General features: G+C 41.9%; 1 protein-coding gene across 3 annotated transcripts; it reads right to left on the bottom strand.

Annotated features, from left to right (window-relative positions):
- Positions 1 to 7,554: 7,554 nt before the first annotated feature.
- On the bottom strand, positions 7,555 to 21,995 carry ctbp1l (C-terminal binding protein 1-like). Of its 3 annotated transcripts, none has more exons than XM_078260783.1 (11): positions 21,895 to 21,995; positions 20,712 to 20,760; positions 20,254 to 20,397; positions 15,640 to 15,794; positions 15,190 to 15,334; positions 14,873 to 15,079; positions 14,455 to 14,669; positions 11,901 to 12,031; positions 11,682 to 11,809; positions 9,666 to 9,783; positions 7,555 to 9,542 (listed from the first exon to the last, which is right to left on the bottom strand). In XM_078260783.1, the coding sequence occupies exons 3-11, from the start codon at positions 20,312 to 20,314 to the stop codon at positions 9,365 to 9,367; spliced, it is 1,338 nt and encodes a 445-aa protein (XP_078116909.1). In that variant the 5' UTR covers positions 20,315 to 20,397; positions 20,712 to 20,760; positions 21,895 to 21,995; the 3' UTR covers positions 7,555 to 9,364. The 3 variants fall into 3 exon arrangements, with proteins under 3 accessions (XP_078116909.1, XP_078116910.1, XP_078116911.1); XM_078260784.1 differs by lacking the exon at positions 21,895 to 21,995 and adding an exon at positions 21,631 to 21,798; XM_078260785.1 differs by lacking the exons at positions 20,254 to 20,397; positions 20,712 to 20,760; positions 21,895 to 21,995 and adding an exon at positions 17,834 to 17,930.
- Positions 21,996 to 22,082: the final 87 nt, after the last annotated feature.

The raw sequence follows: 22,082 nt of genomic DNA, 5'->3' as shown, positions 1-22,082 counted from the left end.
CTTTCTCTCTCTAGTCTCTCAGTGGCTGTGTAAACTCAGCAACCTCATTGTTGACAAGGTAATCAACACCACATTGGCCTCTCTCAACATTCACCACTCAGCATTGTGTATTTTTTTTATCCCTGTTCGACTGAGCACACTGTCAGACTTAAGAGGTGTGGGTTGCTGAATAATGGCAGGAAAATAGAGGGAGAAATGAGCAATAGGGCTTACGCACAGACATGCAACCAGCATAACAGACGAGTGGAGTCTGGACCAAAGCAGGCTTTTATTTCTGCAGTTCATTTACTGATTGGACATTGCAGGGAATCAAAGGGTTTTAAATGGTTGCCGCTTTTTTCCCCTTTCAAATACTTCTGACCTGTGGCAGATCCAGCTCTGATCTCAGCCGAGGAACCCCTGTGTGTGTGTGTGTGTGTGTGTGTGGGAGTGTGTGTGTGTGTGTGTGTGTGTGTGTGTGTGTGTGTGTGTGTGTGTGTGTGTGTGTGTGTGTGTGTGCGCCAGAGATGTGTGGTCACCAGTTCCCACAGCTGGTACACACATGGACAACCAGGGAGGTTTCTGTTACCAGCCGCCGCTCACTTATCAATATGTCAAGGCTCAGTGTGTGTGTGTGTGTGTGTGTGTGTGTGTGTGTGTGTGTGTGTGTGTGTGTGTGTGTGTGTGTGTGTGTGTGTGTGTGTGTGTGTGTGTGTGTGTGTGTGTGTGAAATCTCTAGAAACTGTTAGTTACTTTTCTTTTTATTATCCATGGCTATAATGCAACAAAGCAGTCAGCCTATATTTCATTGAGCAATCTACCTCACATACACACACGCACACATACCCTGGTCCCAGGAAACCCAAAAGACAACTCTACAATTTGACAACTTTAAATCAACTCAGCCACGTCACTGTATGGCTCGTCTGTGAGCCTTCCAGGAATGAGGGGAGACGGAGAGGATCATACAGAGGAAGAGGAGAAGATGGATCAGGTAACAATTTGGACTTTTTGTCCTGCAGTCATAAATAATCAAATAAACAATTACGCCAAGTGAAAAAGAGAGGGTTCTCTGCGCTTCTGCAATCCACAACAAGCTGGTGCAACCAGGGCAGGACAAAACAGTGTAGAGTAAAAAAGAATCGCCGGTGCAACACATTTGTCTTCTTACTTCATAGTTTTTTTTATTTTTTAAGGTGCATAACAGTGACTAACATTTCGATGTAAGGTTACATCTTGATCAGAGTCCTTGAGGACTCTAACGTTAGTCACTGTTATGCACCTTAAAAAATAAAAAAATAAACTATTAAGTAAGAAGACATCTGTGTTGCACCGGCGATTCTTTTTTACTCTAAACAGTTACAGCAATTTGTTCTTCCCTCTTTGTCAACAAAACAGTTACTTAGTCCCCTCATCTATCTATCTATGTCTGTCTCTGCAGTTGAAAGTAGGTTAAGGGAAAAACCCAGACTTCCCTGCTTCTGCCCACTGATTAATGACAGTGAGCTCAGCATCCAGATTGACTCATGTTAATGTGAAACATCATTGACACACTGTCAGATACACAGGTGTGCGTATGTGTGAGCGCACACTGCACACACACACACACACACAGCGGCTAGCATTAAGATACCAGATACAGCAGCAGAATGGCTGCAGGTTGCCTGACTGACGCAAATCTCCATGATAGCTGAACGTTTTCTTCCTGTCAACCACGTTCTCACGTCAATGTCACACGAGCCAAGTGAGTGAAGCAATGAGAGGAAAACCATGAGCTAATCACAGAGCGTGGGGCCGGGGCCATACTAGCTCCAGTGTCTTAGCTTCACCGCCGCAAACCCTCTAGACCCCTCACACAGACAGATTGACACCAGGAAAGAGCAGCAATATGAACATATGGATAATATTGACTTATTGTGTTCCAATATTATGGATGAAGGGTACGGGAAAATGAATACAGATTTAATATTATGTGGTTGGTTAGTTGTCTTCTTTATATTTCAAAGGATAAGGCTGCTGTATTCAATAATGTTCTTATTGTAAGCATGTAAAGACCAAAAGTAATCCTTCTGATGCCTCTACTCTGTCTGCGGCACTGCAATGTTTACCATGTTCAACATCTAAGTTTAGCATGTAAACATGCTAACATTTGCTCATTAGCACTTAACACAAAGTTTGGCTGAGGCTGATGGGAATGTCATTAGTTTTGCTGGTCATAAACCAAAGTAGAGCTGCAATGAATAGTTGTTGATTGACGGAAAAATAATCGCCAACTGTTTTGATAATCGATTAATTGTTAAAGTTATTTTTCATGCAAAAAGGTCAGAAAATGCTTTTTTCAACCTCTCAAATATGGAGATTTCCTGCTTTTCTGTGTTTTATATCATGTTAAAATTGAATATCTTTAGGTTTTGGACTGACAAAACAAAGGTTTTAGTTTACTTTTTGGACAACAATGTAGCTTTATGGTACAGAGAAATAAGCTTTTAGGCTTTAACTACGCATTCAATACTTCTTAGTAGGATCAATTCATTGTTGGTTTTAGACTTTCCAAGGGATTTGATGACAATAAGGATATACAGAATATAACCAGCCTTATATTCCAAGTCAATAAGTTGTTAGTTCTGGTCAAATTAAAAGATGCACTGCAGTATCTTTTAAAAAGAAAAACAAAGCGGTTGCAGTCTGACGGTAATGCAACATCTGAGTCATTCAGTGGCTAGAAAAATATTTTATCATTCCAAAGACAACCAAAGGCAAATATGTATCCACTCTGCTTTGGGGTTGGTAGTACGATCCCTCCAAGTGGAATAGGCCATCTGTCTGGAGACTAATTCATCACACAGACAAGTATGCACATAGACTAACTTTCTCTCTCACACGCATGCATGCACGATTTGTTGATGTTCTCATATTTGGATCTCAGTTAAATTATCTTGCATAATCTTTGGCCCACGTAATGTTTTCTTCTTTTTTGTGACCCACTCACCAATACCAATGGAAGTTACCTAAGCAGGATGACCCATTACAGAGCAGTTTTCAAGCCCCCCTCCTCCTCCTCCTCCTCTTGAGCTAAACAAACAAATAAAAAAATCAGGCCGCACAGCATGGAAGCTGACAGGGGTAATGTATGGTGCTGGGAGAGAGCGGGACTGAGGAAGCAATGAGTGTGTTTGAAGTCTGTGTGAACCTGGTCTGTTAAAATACTGCCTGCATTCTGGGCCTCCTTCAACTACACACACTTGTATATACACATGCTCTTATGTAATATGCCTGTCCCACACAGCACAGTGTGTAATAGTATGTATATTGGCTGCTGGTTTCCAGAATCCAGGAAAACAAATTTAAAGAATCATATTTATATGATTAACTATAATAAATAAGTTAATTCAGCTTTTCCCACCACTTGGTCCAGACTGAAATATCCTGGTAATTATTGGATTGATTACCATTTTGCAAAAACATTCCTACTGACTTTTGGTGATCCCCTGACTTTTCTTATAGTGCCACCATAAGGTTGACATTTGTGGTTTTGAGTAAATGTCTTAACAAACATTGGATGCATTGTCATTAACAATTTCGTGTCACTCATGTCCTCCTCAGGATGAATTGTAATAACTTTGGTGATCCCCTCACTTTTCATCTAGCACCATCATCAGGTCAGAGTCTTGTCCAATAAAACAAATTGCCATTCCTTTAATGATTAATCAATTATCAAAATAGTTTTTAAATATTTTTCTGTCGATCGACAAATCTGTTAGTCGACTAATCGTTGCAGCTCTACCTGCAAAACTGACATTCCCATCAACCTCAGCTGGTTTTTGTGTTAGTGCTATTTAGCAAATGTTAGCATGCTAACACGCTAAACAAAAATGGTGAATATGGTTACCATTAAACCTGCTAAACCTGCTATTTACAGTTAGCATTTACCTGTAAGCATGGCTGTAGACCTAAGTCTTTTTAGGAGGACAGATGGTATAAAAAGCAATAACCTGACAATGTTCTCTGGAGATTACACCGCATAATAAAATATACTGTCCTTATCAAACCAAATTTATTTACTTAACGTTACATTTAAAGTGCTCATATTATGCTCATTTTCAGGTTCATAATTGTATTTAGAGGTTATATTGGTATCATAATCATCATATCATATCATGTAATATATTTTTGTTGTACTGCACATTGCTGCAGCTACTCTTTTCACCCTGTGTGTTGAGCTCTCCGTTTTAGCTACAGAGTGAGGCATCATTCTTCTATTCAATCTTTGTTGGGAGTCGCCCATGCTAGCAGCTAGGCGAGCATTATAACGTGTGTTACAAAGTGACACACATTCGTCACAGAAGTCAAGGCTGGACTACAATGAGCTGTTTGGAGCAGTTTGTGAACAGTGTTTTCTGTTGGAGATGGTAAGTCTCTTTGGGGTGGACTTTCAGCTTTTTCACTTTATAAAAAGTTTAGCCAAAAAAGAATAATATGAGCACTTTAAAGGAGAACGATTTTACATATCAAAGTCGGTTTACAGGTCTTGGGGAGTACCACTGCAAGTGAAAAAAAATTGTATAAAACATTGTGTGTCTCCAGAGGGAGCTGCGCAGCTGTCTGAGAAATGTCCTCGAGTGACGTCACTTGAGTCAGTATCGGCTGAGAATGAAGACTACAAGTTTGAAAATGAAAAAAATTTTACAGCTGTGGAGTAAGAAACAAGTGAGCTTACCAGACCTTTGTAGATCTCTGTTTGAGGCTGCCAGCTCCAGGCTACATTAGCTGTCCACTATTAGCATATCACACCCAAATCATGACTCAAATCTCTGAACAAACTGCTAGTTGTGGAGTAGCATTGTGGGTAATGTACATGCCTGGTTTTGCCAAAAAGAAGAATGCATGGAATACAAATATATATCTTTGGTTCTGCTGCATCGATTTTGATGATTTTCTTGAATTGCCTATCATGAGTCTGACAATGTTACAGGAGTGCAATGCTAAATTGGAAGAGTACTCTTTTAACATTTCTGACTTTATTTGTCCAAGATACTAACAAAGCAAATAGCATTAGTGCCTGTTAGGACTGAAAATAATCAGTCAATAACATAATCCATCTCTAACCTTCCATCTAACATCTGAGGGTGCCAGCCTATAGCAGAGGGCTCCTAAAGGTGCCTCTAGGCCGTTCAGTCCCTTCACTTCATTTTAAGAGTAGGCTCCTGGTTATGAACATGTGGTAGCAATTGTGCGGCTGATAATCCCCCGCCCTGTTCTGCCCAATGGTTCTACATAGAAGCACCCTTTCCCGTACACCCCACCTCATCTGCACCCTCGTAAAGCTGTGCCCGTTCAGGCATTGCATAACCCCTCGTTGCCATATAAAAGAGCTGACAAACTGTGGTAGTAAACCATTTTGTTTATGGCAAAATCGCTGTAAACACAGCTCTATGTCCTGAAGCTGCTGAGTGTAATCAGTGGGATGACATACTGGCAGCTTGTATTAATTGTCACCAAGTTATTGACCACTCTAATCAAGCACAGAACCTTTTTCAAATGAGATGACCCTAGGCAGAGTTAAAGGTTCAGTACACAAAAGGTTTACTGTTACAGAAGGTAATAATGAGAGCAAATGTTTACTTTTTAAGATTTTATTAAAATACGGTGTGGAGTTTACCATCGGAAGTTACCATCACAAACATGATTGTTTCTAATAAAAAAAGTAAACAAAACAAAAATAAAGCTTAAGAGCCTAGTTACAGGAGATATTTTTTGTTTTTTTTTGTTTGTTTTTGCAGTCTGGTGAAAGAAAGAAAAAAATAAATTCACAATGAGTGAGTGGAAAAAAAATGTTCACATGTTGTAAAAATACATTTCCCAATTTTAACATTACACACAGTCACTTTCAAACATTCATTCATTCATTCATTCCTTGTTAGATGGTTAGATGTCAGTGCCAAAAAAAGCTAAATAGAGAAAGAAAGAGAAAAAAAAAAGAAAAGAAAAAAAAGTTCAGACCTGTGCACAAAGGGGGACCTAGGGGAGAGCGTTTATTTAAAATTTCTTTTTTTTAAACGCCGTTGTTTTACATTCTGAGGGCAGAATACTTGGGACGAGGGAGACGAGACAGAGGGTGACTGCTGGAGGATATGTGTGCATTTGAACCCTGAGAGAGAAAAAGTGACCGATTCTCATCGTAATTTTCTGCTTTTTTCCTTTTTGACAGACCACATCAGTGTTTACTATGCCCTCCCCCTCCCAGCCCCACTGGGGCTCTGGCAGCACTGTGAAAGATGCTTTAAGAGCCCCAGAGTGGTGGTGGTGGTGGTGGGTGGGGGCATTCTCACACCCAAGAGTGAAATATCAGCTGTGGCTTTGTGAGCATACACACTGTGCTTATCTGTTAGCCTATGCGCACACACACACTGCCAGGCTGACTTAACTATTCAAAGTTAGAAAAGAAAAATATAACATCTTATTAATGCACAGTAACAATTCACACTTGATTTATGTGTTTGAGCCCAAAACAAGGCTAAATGTGGTTCATCAGTGAAAAAGAAATGCAAGGTGCTGCAGATTTAAGCCTGCCAGGGTGTGAGGATCTTTTTGCCAAACGGATTTGATCACGGCCCGTTCTTTTCAACTGGATGCGTCTCCTGACTTCACCTGCTGTGGTCAACTGTATTAAGGCAGTGAGTGGTTCCATGGCGACTTTCTATAACAGTTAATTTTACAGGGAGAGAATAAGTAAGGCCCAGAGGATATCAGCTGGAAAAGACAGTTGGGATAAGACGAATAAAAAAAAAATATATATATATAAAGAAATCACCAGGAGAGGGATCTTTTGTTTTTTTTCTCCGAAATGTTTCAGTACAACATGTAGAACACAGACAGCATATCCATAAAAATTAAATCCTACAATAAAACAGAATGGTTTTCATAACAGTGCACTGCTGAACTGAAAAATATATATATATATAATCATCAACAGCAAAATTTAAGATTACTATTATGCTCATAATCCGAACTATGGGGGTTATTTTTAAAAAATATATACTCATCACATGACAGAGGAGCCTAACGTCTCAGGACACAGACATGCTCCATGTCTCTCATAGACTCTGAGGGAAAACTGTACATCACTGGAAACTGACCACGACAAAAATGGCAACTCGGGTTGAAAACACTCTGCGGGGGAAAGGCCAGGGAGCAGCGGGAAACAGCATGATGACACAAATTCGTTAAGCCAATAGTATTTCCCCTAAAAGATTACCTCACATGCACTATAGATAGAGCAGCTTGACAATGAAGGGGGGTAAAAACAAAACTATCTAAAGGTTCAGTTTAAAAAAGACCACTACGACCGCCTTTTGTTTTTTCCTTCTTTTTCAATAGCCAGTAAGATGAAGGTTGAAACACGTCAACTACAGTCTGAAGTCTAAGAATGGGAAAGCGTTGCTGAAGTCTCCACAATGAGGAAATAAAAAGGTAAAAGGCAAAGAGATACGCATTGGTTTCGAAGCCTGAGTATTCAGTGACCTATAGCGAACCTAAAAGGATTTTGTCAATTAATTTCATTTCATGGGGCAATGCTTCTTTTTTTTTTCTTCCATTGTATCATTACTGCTACAATTCCACAACCCTTCTGGTAAAGAATAGTAAAGAAGTATCTAGAAAATCTGTACAAAAAATAAAAGGGTATGCACGGTACATTCAATATCTGTTACTGAGGTACTAGAAAGGTGTTCCCTTGACACCAGGGCAACAGCGTTAAAGAGTTAATCCTAAGGGACCATTCCTTTGGAAAGACCATAGCTTGTTATCATAACAGGGTGAGGGAACATACAAACGCACATACAAAACCCACACACACCCATGTACACACAAATGTACGCGCAAACACACGCACGCACGCACGCACGCACACCACTGTCATTAACAAAGCCAGCATGCAAGAACACTGTCCCCTTGCTCCTACAGAGAAACTAAACTCTACTGTCCCCTTACACTTAAAGGAATTGGTGGATGCATACTGGTTCATGAGCAGATGTGTAGGGTGGGCCATGACAGTGGGAGAGGAGTGGAGGGAGGGTGGGTGGGTGGGTGCAGGGTGGTGGTAGGGTGCAGTGAGATCTTATTAAACAATAAGGCGGTAGTCGATCCCTGATCACCCATCTTGTGTTCTGAATGTTGGCAGTGTGTGATCATGTTCTTCATCACTACAGCTAACGTGTAACTGTCTGTCTGACTGAAGTTAGCTGTGTGCAACTCTCTCTCAGCTCTGAGCAGTTAGACAGTGCCCTCTACTGGCGAGGCCTCTGGCATGCTGCCGATTTCCAGCCAAACAGCTGCAGCGTTTGATTCCGTGTCGGCACCATATGTAAAGAGCTCAGACATAGCACTCCTGCTGCTGGCATGAGATGACATTCATGCCTAGGTGCCATCTGATAAAACACTTATCTCATGACAAAACAATCTATGAGGGGCAAAGCATTTGTAAAAACCTGGTTGACTGTCCTTAAACTAGAACGTCACAGCAGTAAAACATGTTGGGTATCACTAAGCATGAGCTGAGCAGATACAATATACTTTGATAGTCTGACAGAGCTCCACACGGATAGCATTAGGTTTTGTTTTGTATTCTGCTGAGCAAGCGGACGACACTGCCAGGGAGAGCTAAGGGCCAAACTGTGCTGAGGGGTAGCTAGACGCCTGGCGGGGAGGACAGGATGTACTGTTTGTGATTCTGTCTGGTTTACTTTAGTATACATTTTCCCCCCCATCACAAGAAAGGTTGAGAGGGGGGAGGGAGAGGAAAAAAAGAAAAGAAGAAAAGAGCAGTAACACGAGCCATTAATGTACAAAGGGGAGCTTCAACCTTTCTGCCTCTGTGCTCTATGGTTAGAGTCAGAGGAGGCCTGCAGGAGGCAGCAGACTGTAAAGCCTCAAGTCAGAAATGCAAATTATTATTATTTTTTTTTTTTTTTTTTTTTTTTAAACAAACAAACAAACATTAATACCTATAACCACAACAGGTCACCTTTCCATTAAAAACAACAGCCAACTAAGGTTATAAACCAATCAAATCATTGAATCCTTGAGAACACAGTTATTGCTGACGTTGTTGGGGAGTGAAGGGGGGAGGGGATGGCAGGTGAGTGGCTGATATGAGGACGAGGATGGAGGGATGTGTGTGTTTTTGGGGTGTGGATGGGATGGGACTAGCTGTGGACAGGTCACTCCTGGGCTGGTTATGTGATCTGAGGAACAAGACTGTAGATCCACATCAGGTCAAACTGGCGCTGCCGATGTACTGGAGGGTCGGGCTGTGTCTGATGCTGGGAAGTGGGGATGGGAGGAGGTTTCCAGAGGCGACGGAATGTGCTGGCGACGGCAGGGGGGGCTATTGGTCGGAGGGGATGTCTCTGTCGGCTTCGGCCTTGTTAGGGGAGGGGGCGTGAGGGGGGTGCGAGACAGGGGTGATGCCATGCGCCAGGGTTCCTGAGACAAGGCTTTCAACCCCTGTGCCAGCTCCTGGGAGACCCCCTGCTGCTGCAACATTGATCAGACCTGGAGGAAATCTGAAACACAGATTTAAAAAAATATATATATATATATATATATATATATAAATAATATTATAGCTGCTCCTTTAAAAAATTTTTAAAAAAAATCATCTCATCTTCTACATCCACTCCTCTCACCTGTAAGTGGCTCCATTAAGTTCTGGGTGAACAGTAGCTGCCTCAATGCTGGGCCACTGAGAGGCTGCCATCAGATACTCCTTATTAACGCAGTTCTTCAGACTGTCAGGGATACGCCCTAGAGCGGGGAAAACAAGACCATTACTTTTATATCCCATTCACACTCAGGGCTCAACCAGGGTTATACCAAGGTTGACTGTGCGTTTGAATGGGTTAACAATAGTCAATCGACTCGGCTTTGCGACCCAGGTCGGGAGGTGGGTTGGATCAGGGTAAGACTAGGGTCGATTTCAATGTGACTTGCGGTCGATAACAAACCGGGGCGGGACAAATTATGTGATTGGTTGGAAATGGACGCAGTCATCACATGTCGCCGCTTTGAAAAAAAAACAACACAGATTTAGTCTCACTGCGTTTTATGCTGGGTTTTCACAGGCAGCGTCAACAACAGCAGAATCGAGCGGTTCAATTAATTCCCTATGAGAACAGTGCGCTGACAGTGAGCGCCCAGATATCTCCCTGACTCAGTGAGTCAACTTTTGCAGAGCGGTAGCAGAGTATAACAGGCAATACTGCCTGTATAAACCCAGTGTTGGAACGCAAACGTATGAAAATAAATGTTTAGTTCTTTCAGCACTGCCGCTAAATGAGTCGTGAAGCAAAGCAAAGCCCAACTTTACTTTTAATGATGTCAAGTGTTCTCCCCTAGTCTTAAAATGGTCATAAATCTATACTAGAGCAGCCTACTTCCTTGTCCAGCTGCTGCAAAGAAAAGCAGAGGAGAAATCAGTCTGCACAAAATCATTCATAATCATCACGTGTTTGATGGTTATTTATTTGTGCTTTAGTTAACTGGCCGTTAGTGCCATGTTAACTGGCTCGGTTTGAATTTCCAAAAGAAGAGTTGAACATTGGTCAGATAACCAGGGCCCAACCCTGGTCATTGGTGTGAAAGAGGTATTACTCATAGGGGTTTTCTGTTTTGTTTTGTTATGGACCTTCCTTTTTAGCTCCTGACGGGACAATCAGACCAACTGTAGATCACACTGGAAAGTTGTAGCTGGTAGTCTAGTCTTTGCCAACATTCAGCATTGGAGCTAAGAGCAGAGCAGTGAACAAGAAACAAGTTGCACTGCATCACTCTGCCCACTGTTCCATTACCCTTTATTTTGAGACGAGATTCAGTTTATAAAAGTTCATAGCCTGCCATGCTGTTATCATGTGTTACTCTGTGTACGTCGCCTCTGCAGCTTGTTCATGTCACAGTGAGTCAGGGTAATGCTGATAAAGTGGCTGCAAGTGTGGTTAGACTAAAACACAGACAACGTTCACTGCAATATAATATAATGGCGAGCCGAACGTAGTCGCGGTGTGGTTACCTTTTCTCTGAGACACAACCGCGTTCTTTATGCCCTGGTGACAGACAGGCAGAGTGGCCGTTGTAGGAAAGGGTTTAGGAGGGTTTTTTATTTTGTGTGGTGGGTAAAATGTTCTAAATAAATACAATTTTCTAAATAAAAAAAGGATAAATAGGTTTGGACAACTGAAATTATGTTTTTGTTATTACAGAGAGAAGGTAAAAAAAAAAAAAAAAAAGGTACCGAATTCCAAGTACCGGTACTGGTTCAAATGAGAACAGTACCCAACCCTAAGGCAAACTCATCACCCGCCACGTCACCATAAATGTTTTTAAAGATTATTTTTTTCCCTTTATTGAAAGTGGATGGATATGAAAGGGGGAGAGAGATGGGGGATGACAGCAGGTCGGAGTCGAACCCTGCACCACTGCAGGACTCAGCCAACATGGGGCGAACGCTGTTACTGGGTGAGCTAGAGGTCGCCCTACGTCACCATAAATGTTGTACAGCCTTCAGCGAATCAGTGTTCAAAAAATGAAAACGTTACAACTTGCAGTGGAGTTGGACTTGTGTAGTTCCTGACTGTACTGTATCTCTATAATCAATTAATTTCAATTAAACAACAGGCTTGATCATGTTTAGAAAAAGAGTGCCTTACCCGTGATGGCGCGGCGAACCTCCCTGGCTGCCTCCTCGCGAGCCTCCACAGAGGCCTGCTCACTGTACCAGGATGTGTGCGGGGTACAGATCAGGTTGGGGGCATCCTTCAGAGGACCTGTTGAAAAACTGTTGAGAGGGAAAGGTTGTTATAGAGAAGAGTAATGAGGTTGTGTATCGTGCACAGCTATTATCTGTTACTTATGTGTATCATGGTTACCTGAAAGGTTCTGTCTCATGGACGTCCAGGGCAGCCCCTCGTATCCGCCCCTCTTTCAGGGCCTGAGCCAATGCTTTCTCGTCAACCAGACCTCCTCTTGACGTGTTCACCAGGAAGGCTCCCTGACGCATCTGTATCACAGAGTTAGTAGCAGTATGATTAAACTATGGGGAGCAGACCATGACAGAGAAGGCTGAAGCTTTAAATCTGCATCAGCACAGACTGAAATCATTTGGCACAAATTCCTCCAATCTAAAATACGGACTGTCCTACAATATAGGAGCAATGTTTGGCTAAAGGTACACTCTGCAGGAATTTCTCCCATCTAGCGGTGAAATTGTATTTTGCATTCGAATAGTGCTCTCTAGTGCCTCGCTTTTTCAAATGCGTGTTGCAACTACTGTAGCCATTATGTACCAAGAAGCTATGACAACACGTCTTCCAATTTTCGCTTTTTTGGTGACGAGGATTCCTTCCCCTGTGGCTCGGCATAAGCATGATCCTCCATTATGAACTAAAGTGCAGTGCAGGCTTTCAAATTTGCCGGGGCAGTGACAAGCGCCTCTCACTGATCTCCTTCTCCATTTCAGTCACGTGGCGCTGGCTCTGAACGAAAACGCGTTGTGGATTAGCTAGAAAGGTAGGCTAGTGCTTTATGTCCCTCTCAGCGATTAGAGTTTTTCAAAATGGTGGAACAACATGGAAGCCTCCTTGGACTTGACCGTCCAATGTAAATACAGATAAGAAATTCTTCGCTTAAGGATAAGTCAGATCATTGGCAGAGGTCATTTTACATCAATAAGGACATACTGTATTTATGAATGAAGACATTGATTTTAGCTAATAAAATACTTAAAACACTACAGTGTACCTTTAAGGCAAAACATCAGTTGTCTAGACTGTCAAGCACAATGACTCCACATTTTTAGCTGCATATAAAAACACAACGCTGATTCTTAATGGTATTATTTGAGCTTCCTCCTTTTATTTGCAGAATATCAACCAATTGGTGTAATAGGTGGTTCAAGGTTTTGCATATTAGTAGTGCTGTCAGTTAAACGCGTTATTAACGGCATTAATGCAAACCCATTTTAACGGCGTAAATTTTTTTATCGCGAGATTAACGTTCTTTTTGGCACAGCAAACTTTGTAGTTTTTTTCACATGCTGTTTCAATAACTAGTAATGTTCGAAAAACTACAACACCACACCGGTGTCTAGCTAGACCGGAAACAAAACAACAGGCACGCCACACACACTTGTTTGAGCTTGCGAGCCGGCCAAAGAGTAGTAGGCTAACGTTACGTTTTGAGTGGATGGCGAGCGCGAGAAGCGAAATGGATGCTAATAAGATTCTGAATGGAAAGTTTACTTTTAAAAAGTTGCCAAATGGTTCCATTGACAAGACCAAAGTGATCTGTGTGTTTTGTGGTGAACTGAGCTATCATCGCAGCACGTCCAGTCTGAAATACCACTTGATGGCCAAGCACACAGCTGATGCCAATTCTCCGTCCCCTCGTCAAAGCCGTTACATTGTGTGAGAGATTATTTATTGCAAGTGTGAATGTTAGTGTGAAATTGAACACTACAGTATGCCAGTGTTGTTTTCAATAAATAAAAAAAACATTTGCACAAAGCAAGCCAATCCACTTTTCCATGTTAAGAGCATTAAAATGAGAAAAAAATAATGGGACAAAGGGACATTTAGAATAGATAAAAATCTGCGATTAATTGCGAGTTAACTATGACATTAATCGCGATTAAATATTTTAATCGTTTGACAGCACTACATATTAGACATGACAGGCTGCAGAACACATTTTTCCATTCCTTATCCCTCTGGGGCCTAAGCCATTTTTTCCAACATTTGAGTCACCTGGTTCCTTGGTCTAACAACTTTAGTATAACCTCAACCCTGTTACGCACTATACACTGTTACATCCTTATTTCGGCTCATTTGTTTCACGTTTGGAATATGTAGCAGCAAAGTAACACAGTCAGGAAAGTCGCAGTATCTGCAACATTGTGGATGCCGGCTGCTGTTAAACACCAAAGAAAAAGAAGATCGTCAGAAAGACAGCCTCTGACTGGTCGACACACTCATCCCACTGCATTCTGGCAGATGGCCGGGGCTAACAGTAAAACGATAGCTTTTCATTCGAAAAGATGAATAAATAACCATTCAGTTGTGGATATATCGTTCTGGATTTATTGTACAAAGTCTCTGAAAAGACACAAGACAGTTCCAGGCCGGATTACAGGCTTCTGGAAGTCCTAGGATCACACAGAAGCCCTCTTTGGAAAGGCCCAGATGTTAGCTTTAATGCAGCTTTCATTTCAATAAACAATCAGAACCACACTAGCTTGAAGCGATGCATAGACATTAAACATTACGTAACTTGATTTATGGATTCATAATTATTATTAACCTAGCTGAGAGGACCTTGATTAGATGCTGCCTTTTGTAAACAATTCAACATTTGAGGAGGTCAGAAAAGAAATGGCAAACATTAGACAAAAGTTGTATTTTGCATATTCAGAGTGTATCCACACACCTGTTTGATGGTAAAGTCATTAATGAGGTGGTGGTTGTGCTCGTTGAGGCTGCAGTGCAGGGACACGCAATCAGAGTGGATAAGCAGGTCCTGCAGAGTGGCCATGCGCTGAAGTCCCAGTGAGCGCTCCACACCATCAGGCAGGTAGGGGTCATAAAAGATCACGCCAAAACCAAAGGCCTTAGCCCGCAGAGCCACCGCTTGGCCAACCCGCCCTGGAAATAAAATGGCAATCAGCCTTTTATGAAAGCACAAATACCAAACAGGTCTTTTTGCCGGACCATCAACTGTCAAGCTTGGATTAAACAGATCTCCTAAAGTACTACACAAAAATAATCTTTGTCCAAGGACATGTTGAATACCTGGCTACGGTGCCCCCTAACAAATCTAGACACCAACGCCCACACTCTTTACTCACCTAGACCGATAATGCCCAGCGTCTCGCCCCGGATACGAGCAGCACCGCCAGCAACCTCCCTGATCTGCTCCACACTAGAGGCACGGGTTCCCTCCCTGAGGGTCTGGTGCATCCAGGTGACTCGCCTGTACAGGTTGAGGATCAGACATAGCGAAGTGTCGGCTGTCTCCTCCACAGACGCTGCTGGCACGTTACAGACAGCAATGCCTAGATGACAAGTTGAAAAGTATGAAAGAAATATTAATCACTCTGTGCGTTATTCATTGCGTTAGCTCATGGTTGACCCTGTGTCTCAGTTTAAAGTTCCACTCTCTCACCTAGCTCAGCAGCTGCTTTGATGTCAACATTGTCGAAGCCTGAGCCAATCCTGACAATTACGCGTAGGCCTTTAAACTTTTCCAAGTCATCTCTGGACAGAGTGATGGTGTGGTAGAGCAGGGCAGCAACTGCCTCATTTAGCACCTAAAGAAGACAAATGCATCATAAATGATTTTAATCACATTAAACCAAACTTAGCATTTCAATATCAAACCAGTTCACTAACGGGCAAAGGGACATTAGAACACAACTTGGCTAAATGTTAGTACTAAATAGTCAGGCTGGGTGGTGGAGAAAGTTCTGTTAGATGGAATGAAGAAGGCAGCAGTTTTTTTGGGTATAGCACAAATGTTAATTACTTTCATGTTATGTCAGAATGAAATAAGGATTTAAGCGTTTTGCCCTCATGCATTGGGATTACAGTATGGACATGTGTGTGTCTGTTCTACCTTCTCATGAATCTCTTGTGTGGACTGGGCATCGCAGAAGGCCACTGTGGCCACATCTTTGAGGATGGGCATCTCCACAGTGCAGTCACGCCCGTCCAGCAGGGCAACCAGGGGCCGCGGGTGCATTGGCCCGTTCAGGATGGGGGGTCGGATACCTGAGTCCAGCAAGAAGAAAATAATGTTGGTTGTTGCATATGAGCAAGAGGTTAAATATTCAGTGACCATTACAAATCAGGTCCAAAATATGTTTAAAAATAAAAAAGTTACCCAAATCACATGAAAGACAAACAAACAAGAATGAATGAGCTTTTTTGTTAAACGTTGTCATTTCAATCTGACTGCAGGGAGAACTTACTGATACTGACACTTGATGTACACAATTACTAGCCACTTGGATTTCAGAACCAGCGACGTTAAAATAGAGAGAAGTGACTCAACGGTCTGCATTCCCCATGTCTGGAATACCCAACGTGATGCAAGTCATCGTACACTCAAAACAGTGCACACATGGCTAAAGTTAAAAGGGCTAACTGCCAGACTCCTTAGACAATAATAACTCAGACTTTTATGACTCTTTTTTTTCCAACACATCCACCATCCTAAAGGAACTACAAGGAGGTTGTGTCTAAGTGTATGAGTTTTATATGGTTACAAAAGTGATGTGTAACTAAATCTGTGATGGGGCATGGAGAGTGTCCAGCATCCTGGCCTATTTGGTATTGAACTCAACCTCTGTTTAGTAATGCCTGGAACCGATATATACACACACAACGTCCAGTTTTCATCGATCCATCTCTGTTCTATTAGACCCCCCATAAGGGGAAAGTTAGATTTTGGTTAATGAAGCAGAAGTCTCAAAGTGCGCACACAGAGGGGAGGGAGCTGGGACGGGAGGGGGAGTGGTGATGAAGTGTGGCGGCTGGGGGAGGGGTGGAGAAAACTGCGGGGTCTCTGAGAGGAGGCGGTGGGGGTTCATGAGGGGGTCTGAGTCATGACCTAAATTCTCCTGTCTGGAAGAGTCCCTTCTTCCTATGTTTCTGGTTCTCCACCATTTCAGACACATACAGATAAAACACACACACCTTACTGGCAAACATCTGCACATTTGGCCCATGTGCACCATGGCCATTTACCATTATGCCAACAAGGGAAATGTCGCATGTCTAAAACAAAATCAATGCAATAAATAAATGGAACATATCTGCCAATTGACACCAACGGTTATATCTGCAAATGTTTTTACACCTCTCTGTCCTCTTAGCAGTTCTTGGCTTGGACTGAACCCACACATGCACCACTACACTATCTTGTCCCTGCTGGGTGACAGGTGTGTGTGTTTGTGTCCCAGGGTGGGGGAGTGTGTCTAACTAGAACATGTCTTTGGACAGAGGACAGGACATTACGGTGAGACTGCAAAGGAGGGAAGGGAGCTGGTAGCCGAGGGTAGAAAACAAATATTTGTAAACACTTCCTCTGATGTCTGAGCATTTCCCAATGCATGCATGAAACACACAGGTGAAAAAGAAAGAAAAACACACAGCCTGGTACCATTATAAAAATGTACCACAATGTACTACTCTACTGCAATCCATTTCATCTACTGCAGTGTGATTCGCGTTCATTGCAGAATGCTCAAGAATGCTACCAGGGCTACTGCTACACGCTGAACGCACAAAGAGACGCTTACTATGTAGAAAAACCCAAAGGGATTCATCACAAAGACCCCCTCTGAAAAAGTGATTCTGGAAATATACAAGTAGGCCTACACAAAGAGTAATTTGAGTATAGGACACTGGCATACCCGAGGCCTACTAAGCACAAGCATGGTCGCACACACAATACAATTCATTCAGTGATTCATTCATTCTCCCTCCCTCTCCCTTTCTTTCCCCTCACTCCCTCCTCTTCTCTCTCCCTCTGGCCGCAGTTGGAGGAGTAAGAGGTGAGGGGGGAGGGGTAGCAAACGATGATAATGCAGCAAGCAGCGGTACTCCACCCAGACGCAGCTAGACACACACACGGTAATTCAGTTCCTTCTTGACGGCTGCGACAACACCAATACGCGCTGAACATAAAAGGGAAACTGCACACACACATAGCTGCTCCACATCCAAACCTTAGATATCTTCTGCCACAGTTCACACATTTCAAAAACACATTCCAAAATAGAAAACACATGAGCACCAGGCCTAACCTTGCATTATGAAGTCTGTGAGCCTGTCTTCCTCTCTCTCTCTCTCTCTCTCTCTCTCTCTCTCTCTCTCTCTCTCTCTCTCGCCTTGCTCTCCCTCTATCACTCTTTTTTCTCCCTCTCTCTCTCTCTGTCAGCCTGCTCTTGGCTGGCTGGATCCCAGCTGTCATCCACACCCAGCCCCTCCCCCATGGCCAGCCTCCAATCACAGGCAGCTCCATTGAAGGCCAGCCAACCAGCACTAACCTCATTAGCATAGCCGAGGCTGAGGCCGAGGGCGGTTTGGGCTGTTGTCGTTTTTTTTAAAGAGACAGCTGGCCTGTTTCCCTGTAGCTGCGGCCACGACCCTTCACCTTGTCCTCTCCCTCTAACCCGTCTCCAGAGACTCACCCAGACTGTTCCCTCCATTTTAGCACACCATTATGTCTGATCTCCATCATCTCTCTCTTCACTCTACAACAGCTCAAAAATACTGGCTCTTTATCTGAAATCTGCACTTTACCATTCCTGCATATACTTGTAGCAACATAAAAAGTTAACTTATTTCCTGTTATCTTTAATTTAAACTTCCATCTGTACATTCCTTGCATATCAATTTAACAAAAAAAGAAACGGCAACCTCCTCCACTCTTAAGGCCAATTTATGCCTGCGTTAAATCGACGCCGTGGGTACCTCTCTTAATGTCTAAACCGCTGGCAACAAAAGTGAGTACACCCCTATGTTAAATTCCCATAGAGGCAGGCAGATTTATATTTTTAAAGGCCAGTTATTTCATGGATCCAGGATACTATGCATCCTGATAAAGTTCCCTTGGCCTTTGGAATTAAAATAGCCCCACATCATCACATACCCATGGGGTACTTTCCATAACATCATCTCTCAATGCAAATCAAACCAGCTATTAGGCTAACCGACATAAAACCATGCCAATCTCTAGGTATGGTGAAGGGTATGTGATGATGTGGGGCTATTTGAATTCCAAAGGCCAAGGGAACGTTATCAGGATGCATTGTATCCTGGATCCATGAAAATAAATCTGCCTGCCTCTATGGGAATTTAACATAGGTGTGTACTCACTTTTGTTGCCAGCGGTTTAGACATTAATGGCTGTGTGTTGAGTTATTTTGAGGGGACAGCACATTTACACTGTTATACAAGCTGTACACTTAATACTTTACATTGTAGCAAAGTGTAATTTCTTTAGTGTTGTCCCATTAAAAGATATGAAATATTTACTCAAATGTGGGGGGTGTACTCACTTATGTGAGATACTGTATATGCCGGGTTAATGTTCTGCAACGTGGAGTTTTATATGTAATGTGTGATCACGTCTACTATTAAACATGGCAAAAATAATAAGTTTTATTATAGTCTAAAGTATTGTTTTAGTTCGCTTTAAAGTTGTTGCAGCTAAATCTCTGTTATGGATTAGTCAGACTGTTGGTTAAGGCAAGCTCTAAAATTAATTTAGGGTACATCGGCAACGATATATAAAATTACTTTACTGTCATTTCAAAAGCATCGCACATATCTAGGATCTAGATTGTTTTCATAGTCGATTAATTTGTTGATTTTTTTTCTCGATTAGTTGTTTGGTCTCTAAAATGTCAGAAAATGGTGAAAAATGTGGATCAGTGTTTCCCAAAAGCCCAAGATGACATCCTCAATGTCTTGTTTTGTCCACAACTCAAACAATATTCAGTTTACTGTCACAGAGGAGAGAAGAAACTAGAAAATATTCACATTTCTTAAAAAAATTATTCAAACCGACTAATCGATTATCAAAATAGTTGGCAATTAATTTAAGAGTTGACAACTAATCGATTAATCTTTGCAGCTCTACACATATCCCAGCAACAGAACGGATGAGATAAACGTTTACATTCCTTTAATTTGGTTAACATTAGTTGGCTCTAGGGCTGCACGATATAAGGAAAATATCTAATCGTGATTATTTTTGACTGATATTGCGATTACGATATGATTCATGATATTGAAGGGAATGATAATTTGTTTATCATTATTCTAATTTTCATTGAGAAATATTAAAAATAAAAGGATCTGTAGGATTACATTTGTAGGCTGCGACGTCTCTGCAGCACCACAATACTGAATTCAGAATGGTTTGACACATATTTTGCCTTTAAAAAAATTTGCGATTAATTGTGCAGCCCTAGTTGGCTCTATAGTCCTGTCATTGATTAGTCTCACTAGCTACAGTGGCTAAGCTAACAATAGTTATGTTAGCTAAGGCTAGTTCTAATATTAACGTTGGGTATATCGGCAAGGATATATGAAATTACTTTACTGTTTGTAACTGACAGTGGCCTACCATTTTTATTGCCTAATTATATAAACATAATATGGAACTGTCAGCATCTGGTTTCAAAGAATGCAAAAACTTTGATCAATGAAATCTCACCCTCACAAATGCGGTCAAGTCTCTGCCGCTTGACCTGTTTGTGTTTGTCCATCAGAGCCATAGACCACGCAGTCTGAACCTGGGACAGAGAAGAACAGATCCAAGTGCAATGGAGCCCCTTTAATGTTGTCCACTTAGTTTCACCTGCACAAACCGAAAAAAGAAGGAAAACACAGTCAGTAAAGAAAAAAAAACACTTCTTAATATTGCCACATTTAAGAAAGTTCTCAAAAAAAGAAAGAAAAAATAAATTACACCAGTACATTGAATTGTGTGTTACAAATCAGCTACTAACTAATTAAAATACTATATCCATGTGTAACTAATAAAACACAGACGTGATACCAAATAATCGAGGCAGAACAGCAACCACTCCCAATTTTAAAAAGAAATTAAACCCAGGGAAATTGGTTTAAGTGGATTCTTTCTACAGTGACAGACTGCAGACTGTCACTCACCTGGAGAACAATGTCCGTTGTGCCAGTCAGATTGACAACTTAGTTTACACTGTAAACAAAGAAAAGGCATATTGATCTTAGATTGTGACATTGTCATACAGTATCACTACAGGTGTCTAGCTAAAGCCGACAATAACTCAAAGTTACCAATAATTGGACAGGATTCTAACAAAGCAGTCAGTAAAATGTAGTATTATGTGCATCCCCTGGCGACAAGTGTGTTTTGTAAAGGTAATTTGTGCTCCAAACTCATTCAGGACTGGCTCATACGGTCTGATACTCAATCCCTTTACTTTTACAGTTAATTATTTCCCTCTATTTAACCTTTTAGGTTATCGATCATAGCCTAGCTACAACTTTGTGGTCAACTTTATTTTCGCGTGCAATAACAGCACCACTCTCTTACACTTCTATAGTGCGTATAGCTAAACAGTCAATACAGTATGAGTGGGTCATTTAACGACAACTTGTGAAAATATCAATGTTTCGGGAGCCCCTCGTTAGCAGCCAAGTTACCGTTAACTAGCTAGCTTATGGTGCTAGCTAACCCGTTTCTCAACTATCGACAATAATCGGGATAGTGAATGGTGGATAATATGTAACTGTTCCATGCAAGAACGATGTTGTTTAGCCTTTGCTAGGTGGCAAGTCTATTACAATCAGTTTGTTCGTTCTTGCATAAACTTCTGAATAGCGGTCATGGCTAAAGCTAACTAAATACATAGCACGGTAGCTAGCTAGCCGATGTTGGCTAGCTAACCCAAACACAAACATTTAAAGACTTTAAGTAGCGTTAGCTAACATGGAAATGAAAACTACTAATTCCTGTTAACTCTCGAATATACACCGCATGTGTTGTTATTTAGCTGCCATTAACTTGTGAAGCGTGTCAATAAGCAAAATCCATAGCTAACGTTACGTTTATGAGGCGTTTGCAGCATTGCTAACGTTAGCTAGCCAGCGCCGTTAACTAGCGTGCCGCCTCTGTGTGGGAGATGCAGGGGGGAGCCCATTTCGTTCGGATTGTTATCAGCGAGAGGCGCTACAATGTGAAATATCTGACCCAGAAGCTAAACAATTGATTAATTATACAGGGAAATGTGAGCCGCCCATATGACTGAATCCAAGCAGGAGTACTTTGAAACCAAGTAACTGAATCTTGCAAAAATTGTCAGTTATTTACCCCGGATAAACTCTTTCAAGAGTGCTGAGGCAGTGTGCGTGCGTCGGTGGTGTTCCCTCTCTCCCGATCGCCATGAAATTACACAAAAGAGGAAGTGGATTGTTGGTGGGGGGGTCAGACAGTCTGTGTAAAAGCATCGGTGGACTGGAAGGAGCGCCCTCACCTTCCACGGCGGAACGGCAAACTTA

The sequence above is a fragment of the Sander vitreus genome, chromosome 10, assembly GCF_031162955.1.
Source record: "Sander vitreus isolate 19-12246 chromosome 10, sanVit1, whole genome shotgun sequence".
NCBI classification, from domain to species: Eukaryota; Metazoa; Chordata; class Actinopteri; order Perciformes; family Percidae; genus Sander; species Sander vitreus.
This window is presented reverse-complemented; position numbering and strand designations above follow the sequence as displayed.

Coding starts and splice junctions, on each gene's coding strand:
- ctbp1l (XM_078260783.1), bottom strand. CDS start 20,314: ATGGCTCTGATGGACAAACACAAACAGGTCAAGCGGCAGAGACTTGAC. Junction 15,080..15,189: donor CAAAGCAGCTGCTGAGCTAG/GTGAGAGAGTGG, acceptor CTTGTCATCTAG/GCATTGCTGTCTGTAACGTG. Junction 12,032..14,454: donor ATGACTTTACCATCAAACAG/GTGTGTGGATAC, acceptor TCTGTGATACAG/ATGCGTCAGGGAGCCTTCCT.